Source organism: Acanthochromis polyacanthus, chromosome 5 (assembly GCF_021347895.1).
Source record: "Acanthochromis polyacanthus isolate Apoly-LR-REF ecotype Palm Island chromosome 5, KAUST_Apoly_ChrSc, whole genome shotgun sequence".
Classification (NCBI taxonomy): domain Eukaryota; kingdom Metazoa; phylum Chordata; class Actinopteri; family Pomacentridae; genus Acanthochromis; species Acanthochromis polyacanthus.
Genome location: NC_067117.1, coordinates 988,214 through 1,003,425, shown reverse-complemented (window position 1 = coordinate 1,003,425; position 15,212 = coordinate 988,214). Strand labels below are relative to the sequence as shown.

Here is a 15,212-nt window from a genome sequence, read left to right as displayed (position 1 = left end):
AAACCAGGACCAGAACCAGGTGAAGATGTCCAAAACCAGCTGAGCAACACCAGAACAGAAGTTCAGTAGAAACGCTGACATGTGCACCCCCTGTCAAAAGTTTTAGGACAGGTTCTCATTTATTTGAATGAGAAAGTGTCCTAGTTTGTGTCCTAGTCCTCGTTTTGACAGGGGGTGTAGACCATCGATGAGTCCTTAAAGACCTCAAACTGGTCTCAGGTCAGTTCCAGCAGCATCTTTAACCCTCATACAGGCTCAGGTCTGAGTTACCCCTTTTAAGTCCTGATGTTAGTCCTGATGTTAGTCAGGTTGTTGGTTGAATTCCCCTCAGGATTAATAAAGTATCTATCTAGACAGTCGGTTCTGGTCTTATTTATCCTCTTTTAGTCCTGACTTTAGTCCTGACTGTCGGGTTCCAGGGTCGGTCCTGGAGACGAATCTGTCGACGAGGTGAAACTAAACTGCTGCAGGACGATCGAAGCCTCCGACCTTTTTAAAGCTGCGATCAATAAAGCCGGAGACAGAACGGCTGGAATCAGGTTTCAGGAAACAGCTGACGGATCCTCTGAGCTCCAGCAGGACTAAAGGTCCTGCTTCTGTTTGGACCATTTGGAATCAAATAAGTAGAATAAAACAGCGTTTAACGAGGAGTTCAACACCTTCTATACACATGTAAAAGAATTAATGCGGTTTAAAGTCAATTTAAAGTCTTTTATCAATCACTGAAAACCCAGCAGGTAAACGTTGCTGCATCTCCATGGAAACATAGAACTGAAAACTCCACATTATCTGTCATTTTGAAATTACAAATGAGCCCACAGTGGTGTAAAATGAGTCTATAGGGGAATAAAATGAGTCCATGGGGGAATAAAATGAGTCCATGGGGGAATAAAATGAGTCCATGGGGGAATAAAATGAGTCTATAGGGGAATAAAATGAGTCCATAGGGGAATAAAATGAGTCTATAGGGGAATAAAATGAGTCCATAGGGGAATAAAATGAGTCTATAGGGGAATAAAATGAGTCTATAGGAGAATAAAATGAGTCTATAGGGGAATAAAATGAGTCCATAGTGGAATAAAATGAGTATAGTGGAATAAAATCAGTTTATAGGGGAATGAGTTTATAGGGGAATATAATGAGTCTATAGTGGAATAAAATGAATTTATTAAAATAAAATGACTATTGTGGAATAAAATCAGTTTATAGGGTAATAAAATGAGCATAGTGGAGTAAAATGAGTCTATATTGGAATAAAATGAGTCTATAGGAGGGATTTTATTCTCTATAGGAGAATAAAATCAGTTTATAGGGAATGAGTTTATAGGGGAATAAAATGAGTCTATACTGGAATAAAATTAGTTTATAGGAGAATAAAATGAGTCCATAGGGGAATAAAATGAGTCTATAGGGGAATAAACTGGGTCCACAGCACCTAAAGAACGTAGAGTGCTGTTTTATTTCCAGTGTTGGTAACAGCTGTGGAAATGTTGGTTCTAGTTGTTTAATTGTATTATATCAATTAAATAATGACAGAAATTAAATGTTTTTTTCTGATTTCTGTTGTTCTGCTTTTTTTAATCCAACTTATTTGTGCCGCTGGTCCTGGAGGGGGCTGAGGAGTCGGACCGTTGTCATGGAGATGGAGGACCCAGCTCTGCCAGCGTAACCATGGCGACGACGGAAACTCTCTCGGAGAACGCAGAGACCCTCGAGACCCTCAAACTCCCACATCCAGAACTTCATCACTTCTATTAGACTTTCAAAGTACCACACTTCCTGTCCAGGCCTTCAAAATAAAAGACCAAAACACACAACAGGACAGTAAATCTGGTGCTTCCTGTCCGGGCCTTCAAAATAAAAGACCAAAACCCACAACAGGACAGTAAACCTGGTTCAGCATTCTGAGGTTTCACAAAGAATTCGTAAAAGAAAGTTTCCATGAAGTGTTTAGTGGTGAACAAAGTGTTACCAGAAGGTGGTGATTTTCTATTTTCCAATGTTCCTTGAACACATCACATGTAACGTACGGCTCTATTGAGAAAGTTTCCCAAATCTACGCTTAAATACGAATAAATTCACTTCATTCTAAACTTACAATGATCAGAGTCAGAAACCGATAAAACCAGAAAAAAAGCCAGATTTTTACTTTCCAACGCTCTTTGAACACATCATTTGTGACGAATGATTCCACTGAAAGACAGAACGCGAAAATCACTTTATTCTGCATGTTATTGTAAAATTTACCAGTTTGCACCAGATTCCGTAAAAAACTACGTTAAAAATGATATTTAATTAAAATCACTTTATTCTACAATTAAAAAACACCAAATTTACACCAATTATCAGAGACAAACTGCAAAGAAAGTTTCATTGAGAAAATTAACCAAATCTACACTGAAAATTGTCAAAATGCATTTATTGGACGTCACAATAAAATTTTTTAAAAAAAAATCACCAAAATTACACTGCTGTTAGCCAGAAACGGTAAAAACTGAAAAAATGTCAGATTTTCACCTTTCCAGCGGTCTTTAAACACATCATGTGTGGTGAATAAGAAAATGAAGCAGATGTGGGTTTAAATTGGACCGTTTGGTTTATTAGTTTATTTTTCTGTTGAAGCTCTCGGATACAAACTGAAGCTCAGAGTTTCTTCTAACATATAAAACTTGTTTTCTGATCGTTTCTGAGCCACATTTAATCCTTTTAAAGCTTCATTAACATGGAAGATCGTCGTCGTCGTTTTCTCCTGATGCTGAAACCTCAGCAGGTCCCTGTGTGAGAAAAACATCCCATAATAACAGAGACGAACGTTTAAACAGAAACCAGCAGAAAAACTGACAGACTTCCTTCAATAAAAGCAGAAAATCTGAATTCTGCTTCAGCAGATGAGTCAAAAACGTGTTTTTATCGTTTCCACCGTCAGCTTTTAGTAGTTTGGTCAAATTATTTCTGTGAGCAAAGATTTTTAAATTATTTCACAAAATTAAGAATCATTCTGGAAAAACACGAAACATTCAGAAAGATGAAAAGTCACTTTGTTGTGTTTTACAGCTTCAGGCTCTGATAAACGGGGATTTGGTGATTTTTAATGAATATAAGGACTTTTAAACCCGTTTATTCAGACTTTCCAGCTGCGACGAGGCGAGCAGATTTTTATTATTGCAGAATCTAATGACTGTAAATAAAAGACTTCTGGTGATTTTTTTTAATGACGCGTGTAGAATAACGTAGTTTTCATTAAATATTCTGGTTTTAGCTCAGATTTATTCGCCTTTCTGCTCACAGGACGAGCTCCAGCCGTGGTTGGTGTTCTGATGGTTTTTAAAGATGAACCTGAATGGATTTGATCAGAAACAGGAGCAGAGAACGTTTCCTTCAGACGTCTGATCATTTAAACTTTAAATCCAGTTCTACTGTCAAACACGAGCAGAGAGAGAATGTGACGTTTGCTGGTTAACGCTGAGATGTGATTAAAAGGCCGAGGAGCTCCCAGAGGAACTGAGGAACCCTGAAGGAACCAGAAGAACCTGAGGAGAAGGTCTACTGTCAGGCTTCTTCTTTATTAACGGAGTCACGAGGGACCGAAGTCCTCAGAGAGAATCTAACGAGGAAAGAAAACAGGAAGTGTGGATTCATCCATCACAGCTCATGAAACATTCATCAGTTCTACAATGAAACCATCAGCTGAGATATTAGAGCTTAAAAACCTTCACGCTGAACAAACGAGACGTCTGAAGAACAGAACCGTCAGTTTAGACCCAACTAATGAAAGAACTAAAGATCTTTGTGGAGGAAACGGAAAATAAAACGAGCAGATAAACGTGAGGAAACCTCTACGATATTCTGCTCTGAGCTTCTTCTAAACGTCTCACTTCCTCGTTCTGCTGCTTTCAGTCCATTTATGACATCAACAAACCACCAGCAGGAACTTAACTAATGAAGCAAAGGTTTTACCTTCAGACTCAGAATATTTTCAGGCCCTAAAAGAAGCAAAATTTGGTGTTTTTCACTAATTTTCCATCATTTCTGAGCCTCATGACTTTAAGGTAAAAACTGAAGACAAAATGATGTAAAATCACCAAACTGATGCAAAAAGGTGTAAAACAGCCAAAATGTTCCACAAAACATCCCCAAAATAACTTAAAAAGACCAAAATCTGATACAAAATCACCACTACAAGCGCTGAAACACCCAAAGTGTGACACAAAATAACCACAACGAGACTCAAAATGTCCAAAACGTGAAGCAAGAAAAAGATGTAACACGAACAGAACTAAAAGCAGAAGACCACAGAAAGGAGTCAGAAAAGTTCTAACTTCATACTGTGGCCACTTCAGGCCCTAAAATGGTATAAAAGCAGCAAAAAAGTTACATAAAACGAACCCAAAATGATGTAAAAGGTGAAAATCTGATGCAAAAATCACAACTAAAAGATGCAAAATGTCCACAATGTGACACAAAACCACCACAAAATGATGCAAAATGACCAAACAGATGCAAATAGCGGTAAAACAGCCTAAAGGGTTCACAAAACAACAATAAAATGATATAAAAACTCTAAACACTGATGAAAACCACCACTAAAAGCCATAAAATGTCCAAAATATGTTACAAAATGACTTAATATATCCAAAATTTGACACAAAACAACCACAAAATGATGGAAAACCACCAAACCGTGATGTAAAATGGTATAAAACCAGCAAAATGTTACACAAAACAAAACCAAAATGACATAAAAAGACTCAAATCTGATGCAAAATCTGCACTAAAAGCCATAATTTCCAAAATGTGACCCAAATGACTTAAAACGTCCAAAATGTTCGACAAAACGTCCAAAATGTGATGCAAAACCACCACAAAACGATGCAACATGAATACAACTCAAAGCAGAGCACCACAGAAAGTTGTCAGAAAAGTTCTACCTTGATTCTATGAATATCTTCAGGCTCTTAAAGTACCTAACTTTAGCATCTTTTCAGTCTTCTTCCATCATTTCTGAGCTACGTAACTTCATGTAGAAGACGATTCTGGGATCAAATATAAGAAAATAGACGTTAAACTGCAAAACAACCATAAAATGACCAAACTGTGATAAAAAAAGGTGTAAAACAACCAAAATGTTACACAAAAATAAACTAAAATGATGTAAAAAGACTCAAATCTGATGCAAAACCATGAGAAAAAGTCACAAAATGTGACACAAAACAACCACAAAATGACATAAAAAGGCAAAAATATGAAGCAAAATTAAAATAAAAACCCTAAAACACTCAAATCAAGAAAGAAAACCACCACAAAAAGACAAAATACTGTAAATGTGATCAAAATGACCAGCGTGACCTAAAACAAGCCCAGAATGACTCAAAAACAGACTGAGACATAAAAGACGTAAAACCAACAAACTGATGGAAAAAGATGTAAATGTTCCACAAAACAACCAAAAATGAGGTAAAAGTGTAAAAGATGATACAAAGTCAGTCATTTCTGTTCACTTTGTCATTTTGTGGTTGTTTTCATCACGTTTTGGTCATTTTGTGTCACATTTTTGGCCTTTAGTGGTGATTTTCGTCACAGTTTAGACTTTTTACACCATTTTGGGGGTTTTCTGTGGAACATTTAGGATTTTTTAGGACTTTTTGTATCTCAGTTTGGTCATTTTATATCATTGTGGTTTTTATGCATCAGATTTGAGACTTTTAAAATAATTTTGCTGTCGTTTAGTTCAACATTTTGGCTGTTTTAAGCCCTTTTGTGTCTCAGTTTGTTGGTTCCACGTCTTTCTGTGTTTCACATTTTGGTCTTTTGTGGTCACTGTGTGTCACATTTTGGACATTTCACATATTTTTGTGGTGGATTTGCATCAGATTTGAGCCTTTTATGTCATTTTGGGTTTGTTTTGTGTCATAGTTTGGTCTTTTATGTTCAGTTTTTACTTTATGAAGCCATGAGGCTCAGAAATGATGAAAAATGAGCGAAAAAATGCAAAAGCCTGAAACTTTAAGGGCCTGAAAATGTTCTCAGTATGACGATAAAAACTTTTCTTCCTTCATTAAATAAAGTTACTGGATGATTACTGGAGGGTGTTTCTACAGATTCACTTGTTTTTATGAAAAAGGATCTAATTGTGCTGGAACCTCCACATTTATGTGTTTATTTAGGGTTCCAGCACAGACGGTACCTAGAACCCTACTGAAGCCCTGAAGGTTGTTTATCATGTTTACGTTTGTCTCATTAATGGTCCTGGTGTATATCTGCTGCTTTCAGGCTGAATCATGGATATTTTGTGTTTTTCTGCACTCTGCTCCATCAAACTGACGTTAAACCGTCCAACAGTCGCTGCAGGTGTTTGATGAAGACGAGTCCATCAACCTGTCCGTCCGTCTGTCCGTCAGTCTGTCCGTCAGTCTGTCCGTCTCCTGTCTTTTTTGTCCGTCTGCAGTGTGAGAACCGAGCGCTGAGCCGAGCAGCCCTGAGGGAGGCCACGCTGCATTCAGGAGCCTCTATGGGAGCCACAAAGCTGCATTCATGGCTCTGAATAGCCGTTTTCTGCAACAGCCGGGCCTCCATTGGTCGCCGCTCTGAGTTACCGCTCGTCCTGCCTTGGTATGCACGGCTCGTCCAGCGACAACAGCGACAGGGAAACGCTGCTCAGACCCGATGTTTACAGAGTTTAACCGGAGCTAGTTTCCTGTCGTCTGCCGTCCACCTGCTCAGGATTCACAAGAATCTCTCAAAAATCATCCAAACTCTGTCCGATGGGACAGAAACCCAGCTTATATGAGACAAAGACTGTCCTAAATTACTCAAAAACTGTCCTAAATAAGTCAAACTTCATCCAGTGTCACAAAAACTGGACCAAAGTGAATCAAATTCTGTTCTTGATCACTCACAATGTGCCCTAAATTACCCCAAATTTCTCAAGAGTCACACAGATTCCTCCAAAAAGACTGAAAGTTTGCTCTAAATAACAAAAAGTTTCACAAAAAGTACTCCAAAATGAATTAAAATGTGTCCAGTGTCACCGGAATGTCTCCAAAAAACTACTCACAATTCATCCAGTGTTGCACAAATTTCTACAAAGTCACTCAAAATGTGTTAAATGTGATGAAAAAAAACGTCAAAAAAGACTCAGTTTGTCCTGATTTGCTCCAAATTTGGTCTTAAATCGCTCAAACTTCCTCCAGTGTCAAAAACTGGACCAAAGTGAATCAAAATACGTCTTTAGTGGTTCAAAAATTTATCCAGAAACGCTCAGATTTTGACCAAAATGACGCAAAGTTTGACATAAATGACTCACATTGAGTAGAAATCTGTTCCAAGTAGCTGAAAATCTGTCCTGAATGACCCAAATGTGTCCAAAGTGACTTAAACATGTCAACAATAACTAAAATCCGTCCTAAATGACTGAAATCTGTCCAGTATCACAGAAACATTCACAAAACAACTCAGATGGTTCCAGAAGACCTAAAGACGTCCTCAGAAACTGAAATAGTGTCTCATGTCTCAAAAACTGTCCAGAACGATTCAACCTTTGAACTAAATGACATAAATGAGTCCAAACACGATCCTCAGAGTTCTGCTGCATCAGGAGACCACTAAAGGGCAGAAGTAGGTCTGAACGGGTTCTCCATCTGGACTCTCCAGAACCGTCCAGGAGCAGCATCAGGACCGGAAGTCCTTCTGCTGCATCTCTGGATGTTTCTGAGGATTAATGGAGATTATCTGAAGCTTCACCAAACCTAAAAACATCTGAGATCAAAAACCAGAACATCCTGAGAACCTCCAGAGCTGCTGTCAGACCAGAACCAGCAGGTCCAACCCAAACATCTCAGAGGAACACAAAGACTCCAACCAGCAGCAGAAAACCAGATCTACTCACCGACTCCGATCTTCTCGTCCTCCGTCGGTGTCCACATCGTCAAACAAATCCACAGGAAGTGTAAAAATCACCCGCGGAGACGCTTCATGGACAAAATCCACGGAGGAACCAGAGAGGAACCGGAAAAGTTTCAATCAGCTGGAACCAGAAGGACTAAACCCGGTCCGTGTCCGTTAAACGCTCCGCTCCGGGATCCGGTCCGGTTTGGTTTGACGCATGGCGCAGCGGCGACGAGCTGCGTTCAGCGGCGTCACGGAGGTTCGATCCGGACCAGGAACCGACCAGAACACCACCGGAACACTAAGGTTCTGCTGCAGGTCCGGTCCAGAGGAGGGAGGACAGAAATCAGCTAGCATGAAAATAAAAAAAAACACAAATTTAATCCGTCTGAGCAGCTCCGGCTCACATGCTGGTTCTGGTCCCTGTCCTGGTTCTGGTCCCTGTCCTGGTCCTGGGTCCTGTCCTGGTCCTGGTCCTGGTCATCGGGCTGCGACACCGAACTTGTCGCCTCGGAATGAATCAGGCGGTTCTTGGTGCGTCAGAACGCAACAGCATCAGAGGAACCGGATCAGAGCCGCTGCTCGGACGGACGAACCGGTCCGGTACCGACGTCCAGCAGCGGAGACAGAGACCGACCGGAAGCTGCGGATGAAAGCGGAGTTTGGAGGAAAAGAAGCAGCTGAAGTGAAATATCCTCTGATCAGCTGCAGATCATCAACAGCTGATGGACGGAAATGACGCGGTGCTGCCGCCCTGTGGCGGGAAAGGAGCAGCGCAGCCACTGGACACTGGAGGGGAATAACACTGGAGATAACACAGAAAAAAAGAATATTAACTGTATAAAAACATATATATTACACTGGAGGGAGAAATAACACTGGAAAAAACACCAGCGCTGGATGGAAAAAGGCTGTCACTGTAAAAATACTAACCTTGGAGCAACTGTTTTAAAAACACTGGAAAAACTGTAAAAAATAAAACATTAACACCGGAATAAACTGTAACAAAAAACCACTAACACTGTAAAACAACATTAAATACACCAACACTGGGGAAAAAACACGCAAAGAACACTAACACTGTAAAAAAATACACACAAAGAACACAAACTAAAAAACTGCAAGACACCACTGGCACTGCAAAAAATGTAAAGAAAATTACACTTGAAAGAAATTGTAAAATGAAACACTAACACTGGAAAATACCGTTAAAACACTACCACTGTAAAAAAAAATGTAAAAAAAACGCACTGAAAAAAAACTGTAAATGAAGAACAGTATCTTGAGAAACACTAAAAGGAAAATCAACACTGGGAAAAGCCTGGAATGTTCTAAGTGGGACTAATCTTACAGATTGGAAGCAGGAAAGGAGAACGTCCTCTGGAGAAAGTTCTAGAGTAGACCTACCGACAGCTGGAGAAAGTTCTAGAGTAGACCTACCGACAGCTGGAGAAAGTTCTAGAGCAGACCTACAGACAACTGAAAAAAGTTCTACAGTAGATCTACCGACTACTGTCCAGTTGTCAGTAGGTCTACTCTAGAACTTTCTCCAGGGGACGTTCTCCTCTGTGGACTTCAAGGACCTGGAACTCTGGAGATATTCCCAGTCTGAAGGTAGAACTCTGATCATTGATACAGTTCCTGTAGATGAGTCTGGTTCCTTCTAGTGGACTGAGGATGGTTCTGGTTCCTGTCTTCAGGGTAAATGAGGAGTCACACTGCAGTTCCACATCATTCTGCTTTTATATTAACATTCGGCTGAAAGGTACATTTAGAAAATAGTGAATATTGTGAATTTGAAATTCTCCCTGAATGTTTCATTTACAAGAAAACAAGATGATTCTATAAAGTCTCCTTAAATCAGAATCACTTTCATAAATACTCTTAAACACAAACAAACAAACAAACAAGTCTGTGGATTCATGTGAGACTCTCAGTCTTTGGAAGCATTTTATTTGTGTCGTCTCTCTTCACGTCTAAAGAATCCACCAGGAGAGAACCCTGCAGGTCTTCACTGATCGCCTGGTTTTAAATAGAAAAATGAAATAAGTCCCAGCAGCGTCAGGAGAACCATCGGCTACGGAGACGCAGCAACCGAAGATCCTCGTCGTCAGAGTCTCCTCCCAGATCTGCAGCCAGAAGATACAGAAGAATATCCTTAAACAGTTCAACAGTCAGAGTGAAACCATCATTACCGACAGGAAACAGGAAGAAGAAAATCCAGCATCAAGAAAAACTAAAGTTGTCCTGTTGGTTTGATTGTTCTGACCACGAAGCGTCACGAAGGTTTAACCTGCTGAATCTCCATGGTAACTGATGTGGAGCAAGATCTCCATGGTAACTGATGTGGAGCAAGATCTCCATGGTAACTGATGCTGTGGAGTTAGATCTCCATGGTAACTGATGCTGTGGGGTTAGATCTCCATGGTAACTGATGCTGAGGAGTTAGATCTCCATGGTAACTGATGCTGAGGAGTTAGATCTCCATGGTAACTGATGCTGTGGGGTTAGATCTCCATGGTAACTGATGCTGAGGAGTTAGATCTCCATGGTAACTGATGCTTTGGAGCTAGATCTCCATGGTAACTGATGCTGTGGGGTTAGATCTCCATGGTAACTGATGCTGAGGAGTTAGATCTCCATGGTAACTGATGCTGTGGGGTTAGATCTCCATGGTAACTGATGCTGTGGGGTTAGATCTCCATGGTAACTGATGCTGAGGAGTTAGATCTCCATGGTAACTGATGCTGTGGGGCTAGATCTCCATGGTAACTGATGCTGTGGGGTTAGATCTCCATGGTAACTGATGCTGAGGAGTTAGATCTCCATGGTAACTGATGCTGTGGGGTTAGATCTCCATGGTAACTGATGCTGAGGAGTTAGATCTCCATGGTAACTGATGCTGAGGAGCTAGATCTCCATGGTAACTGATGCTGTGGGGTTAGATCTCCATGGTAACTGATGCTGTGGAGCTAGATCTCCATGGTAACTGATGCTGAGGAGCTACATTTTCACACAAAAAATTAATTTCTGAAAATACTCATTTTTTTGGAAAGCTGTGTTTGACGCTCTCTGACAGACCAGTACTAGGGGTAATACTAACGGCCTGGATGTTAGCACCAAGAAAAACCTTCCAAACCCTATACCGAGCAGCTCTGACGAGATAAACTATCAGATGGAGGAAACCTGAACACCTGGATGGAGCAGATTACCGACACACTGAGATTTTCTGAGCCTTAGTGTGTCGGTAATCTGCTCCATGTTCACTGAACGATGAAGCCCGTCGTGTTCCTGTTGATTCTATGACATTTATCTCCTAAGGATTCCCCCAACCTGTCTCCATGACTACAGACCAGGTACAGGAGGTCTTTGCTTTACATCAGAGTTCTTTCTTATGGGCTGATGGAAGTTGATGTTCTCCGTAAGTCGGAACTCTGAAAATGTAACCAATTCCGTTCCGTGCATCTCTATATCGATCAGTTCTTCATAAAGTCATGAATAGCAGCGACTTTCATGCATGTATGAATCATTTTACTAGAAGATAACAGAACATGTTGACCTGTTTTTACAACCTCAGCGTTTTATTCTGTCTAATTTCACTTCCATGCAGACGGCTTTCCTTTTCTTCCAGCATCAGAAGAGTCTGACTTATGCTGGGAGCCATAATGAAGGTAAAAAGTTAGTGAATGTAGCACAATCCAAGGTGGAGAACAACCAGAGAATGGAAACAAAGCGTCTGATAGCGCCGTGTGACGACGTATTCATCCGCTCTGATCATCAACTAGTTCCATGTGACGATGAAACGCTGTAGACCTTAAACTTCCTGTAGAGTCACTGAATAAAGACCATGCTGGTTTATTAATTATACCACAGAATGGAACGTGTTTATTTAATATTTGTTTGTTTTGTTCCTTGTTTTCCTTTTATCCGGCGTAGTCTGAAGTTTTTTATTTGGTCTGTGAAAACAAAGAAAGCAGAAACTTCTACCATGTAAACTACGAATGTCAAGAAATGTCAACAGAGATTAAGTTACAATAAAAAAGCAACGAATTTGTCTGTGACCAGAGGAAGCAAAAGGAAACCAGATGCTCCTTAAAGACGGATTTAAAGCTGCGTTCCTGAAGAAACCAGGATTCACTCCAACATGAACACACATGAACAGAACATGAACAGACAGCAGTAACCCCTCACCGGCCCTCCTCCGGCCCACGGACCAACCGTTTCTCACCTTCTGTGTTTTCGGGGTTCAGAGAATCTGAACCTTCGTCGCTTCCGTCCGAATGATCCGAGTCCTCCGAGTCTGAATCCTCCGAGTCGTTGTTGTCGCTGCTGTCGCTGCCGAGAACATCTGGATCCTGGAGGAGAGCAGAGACGTGAGGAAACATCTGGACTCATCTGTCTATGAGCTTTAAGTCTGAGGACGCGATGGATGGAGTCTCAGAGAAGAGTGAAAACATAGTAAGCAGCTGGAAACAACAAAATATTAAAAATGAAGTTGGTAAGAAGCCACTGGACTCCTGCTTTAGGTTCTTAAGGTGTTTCTGGATGAAGGAAAAATACATAAAATACATGAAGCTTCAACAGAATTATTCTCATTTGTCCTAAATGACAAAAATTTGTCCAATTGTCCTAAAATCTCCAAAGGGACTCAAAGCATGTCCAACATGTCAAATATCCATCCTGAATGATTTAAAATCTGCCCAGAAAGACTCAGAAATGTCCAGAGGGCTTCAAACTGTTTAAAAGGACGAACAAAAGCTCCAAACTGTTTCTATAAAAGCTCAAAAACACATAAAAGACGTCCAACAACGTGAGAACAGGATCAAAATGACAGAAACCATGTGCAGAAATATTCAAAAAACTTCCAAAATAACACAAATTCTGTCTGGAACCACTTTAAAAATGTCCACATTACATGAGACATGATCAACATCATTTTTTAAAATGTGTTTTTCCTCTGAATGTCCTGAGTCTGTCTGCTGGACTGATGAAGATCTGAGGCTCACAAAATGTCTAAAATGACAAGAAAGATTATAAAAACCACCTAAATCTGTTTAAAATGACAAAAATTACAAGAAAATCAAAGATCAAACCCTGCTAAAATCACAGAAAACAGAAAACAGTCCTAAATGACACCAAGATGTTAAAAATTTAGTATAAAATGACTAAAACATGTCCAAAATGACATCAGATTGGTCTAAAATTATCAAAAAATGTCCAAAATGACAAAAACATTTGCCCAGATACCTTAAAACATCTCCAAAACGTTTAAAAAACATAGCCAGTGTGACGAATATTTGTCCAAAATGACCTAAAATCTGTCCAGAATGACTTAATATGTGTCCACAGGGACAAATAAAAACTCCAAAATTGATCTAAAATGGCAGAAAAAAGCTTAGAAATATTGAAAATATGTCCGAAATGATGAAAATATTAACAAAATGATGTGAAGCTTGTACAGAAATACTCAAAAAAAAAATGTTAAAAAGACTTAAATCTGTCTGGAAAGACTCAAAAATGTCTGAAATTGGTCCAGAAATATGAAAAAGTGTCCAGAATTACTGGATGGAGGCAGATATGAAACATGTAGGACCGTATGAAGCTGAATTAAACCTGAATTAAACATGATTTAAATGATTTCTTGTGTTTTAAACGTTTCATCAGACAGGAAGTGGACCGTCAGCTACCTCGTCATTGGTGGGAGAGTCGGCTCCGCCCTCATTTTCTCCTTCATCCTGATTGGTCAGCTCCTCCAGGAGAAGCTCTGCGTCCAAATCATCATCGTCGTCTTCATCGTCTGAATCTGAGGAGTCTTCATCCTGATCTTCATCGTCCTGGAGGAGAACATTTAGATTTAACAACAATAATAATAATAATCATCACCTGGGCCTCATTAATGCGTTTTATTAATAACAATAATAATTATAATAATAATAATAATAATAATAGTCGTCATCACCTGGGCCTCATTAATGCGTTTTATTAATAATAATAATAATAATAATAATAATAATAGTCATCATCATCCCCTGGTCCTCATTAATGCGTTTTATTAATAATGATAATAATAATAATAATAATAATAATAGTCATCATCATCCCCTGGTCCTCATTAATGCGTTTTATTAATAATAATAATAATAATAATAATAATAATAATAGTCATCATCATCCCCTGGTCCTCATTAATGCGTTTTAATAATAATTTGAATAATAATTTTATTATTAATAATAATAATAATAATGACTTGGTCGTCATCAATGTGTTTTAACAATAATAATAATAATAATAATAATAATATTAATCACCACCTGGTCGTCGTCGTCTCCTTCTTCTGCCAGTTTGTGTCGGCCGACCTCATAGAGCCGACAGACGGTGTCCAGACTCACCGTGTCCTGGTTCTGGACAGGAAACAGGAAGTCATTAACCAGAGTCAGACTGGTCTAGAAACACTTCTGTTATTCAACAGAAAACCAGCAAACTGAGGACGTGTTTTCAGGATTCATTTCTGAGCCTAAACAGATCTGAAGTTCTTCATTTTACTTTGAAAACATTTGGAAAAATTCTCTACAAGCTTCACGTCATTTTGTTCACATTTTCAATTGTTGGACAATTTCTTCTGCCATTTTAGATTCATTCTGGAGTTTTGTTTGTTCCTGTTTTCTGGACACATTCTGAATCATTTTGGACAAATATTCATCAAACTGGACGTATTTTTGAATTATTTTGCAGAAAATTTGGTCATTTAAAGTGATTTAAAGTGAGTTTTGACATATTTTGAATCTTTTTTTCCTGTAATATTTGTTATTTTTGACATTTTTTTGTCATTTTGGACGTTTTCTGAGCGTCAGAACTTCATCAGTCCAGCAGGTAGACATGAAGACGTTTAGGAGCAAAAACAGACTTCAGATCAGTTTAAATCCATCCAGGAGTCTCAGTCTGAACACTGAAGCTGCTTCCTGTTTATTTCCTTTACAAGTATTATGGGATGTGAACAGTTTGGAGTCACAGAAACAATCGTCGGTTCCTGCATGTGTCTGTTTCTGATAATAATAATAAATAAACGGTGATTCTGGCTAAACTTTAAATCTCATGTTTTAACACTTGAGGATCTGAATTATCCAAAACAATCTGCTGATTCTGAGCGGATCCGTTCAGTCTGAATAAAAACCAACGAGGCGGAAGCAGAATTCCACCACAGCACCTCGATGACGGCCAGATAGCAGTCCTTGGTGTCGGTGCACAGGTCAAAGATGTTCCTCTTCACGTCCACGGTGGCTAAAAAAAACAAGAAAAAACAAACAGAGCCGTTAAAAACTGACACGAA

The 15,212-nt window shown here is 39.4% G+C and overlaps 2 protein-coding genes across 3 annotated transcripts in view; both read right to left on the bottom strand.

Annotated features, from left to right (window-relative positions):
* Nucleotides 1–8,675, bottom strand: part of LOC110972838 (dedicator of cytokinesis protein 3-like) — a 62,638-nt gene extending 53,963 nt beyond the window's left edge. The window contains exon 1 of one of the 2 annotated variants that reach the window (XM_051948563.1): nucleotides 7,886–8,675. In XM_051948563.1, the coding sequence (XP_051804523.1) occupies nucleotides 7,886–7,922 (37 nt within the window). In that variant the 5' untranslated portion in view covers nucleotides 7,923–8,675. Of the gene's footprint in view, nucleotides 1–4,964; nucleotides 4,993–7,885 lie in introns of those variants that run through there. The other variant, XM_051948564.1, reaches the window with a different exon arrangement.
* A 933-nt stretch (nucleotides 8,676–9,608) lies between these two features.
* LOC110970621 (DDB1- and CUL4-associated factor 1-like) overlaps nucleotides 9,609–15,212 on the bottom strand; it is a 33,012-nt gene continuing 27,408 nt past the window's right edge. Inside the window, 5 exon segments of the mRNA XM_051948556.1 lie at nucleotides 9,609–10,013; nucleotides 12,113–12,239; nucleotides 13,572–13,718; nucleotides 14,197–14,286; nucleotides 15,090–15,163. Of these exon segments, the coding sequence (XP_051804516.1) occupies nucleotides 9,946–10,013; nucleotides 12,113–12,239; nucleotides 13,572–13,718; nucleotides 14,197–14,286; nucleotides 15,090–15,163 (506 nt within the window). The 3' untranslated portion in view covers nucleotides 9,609–9,945.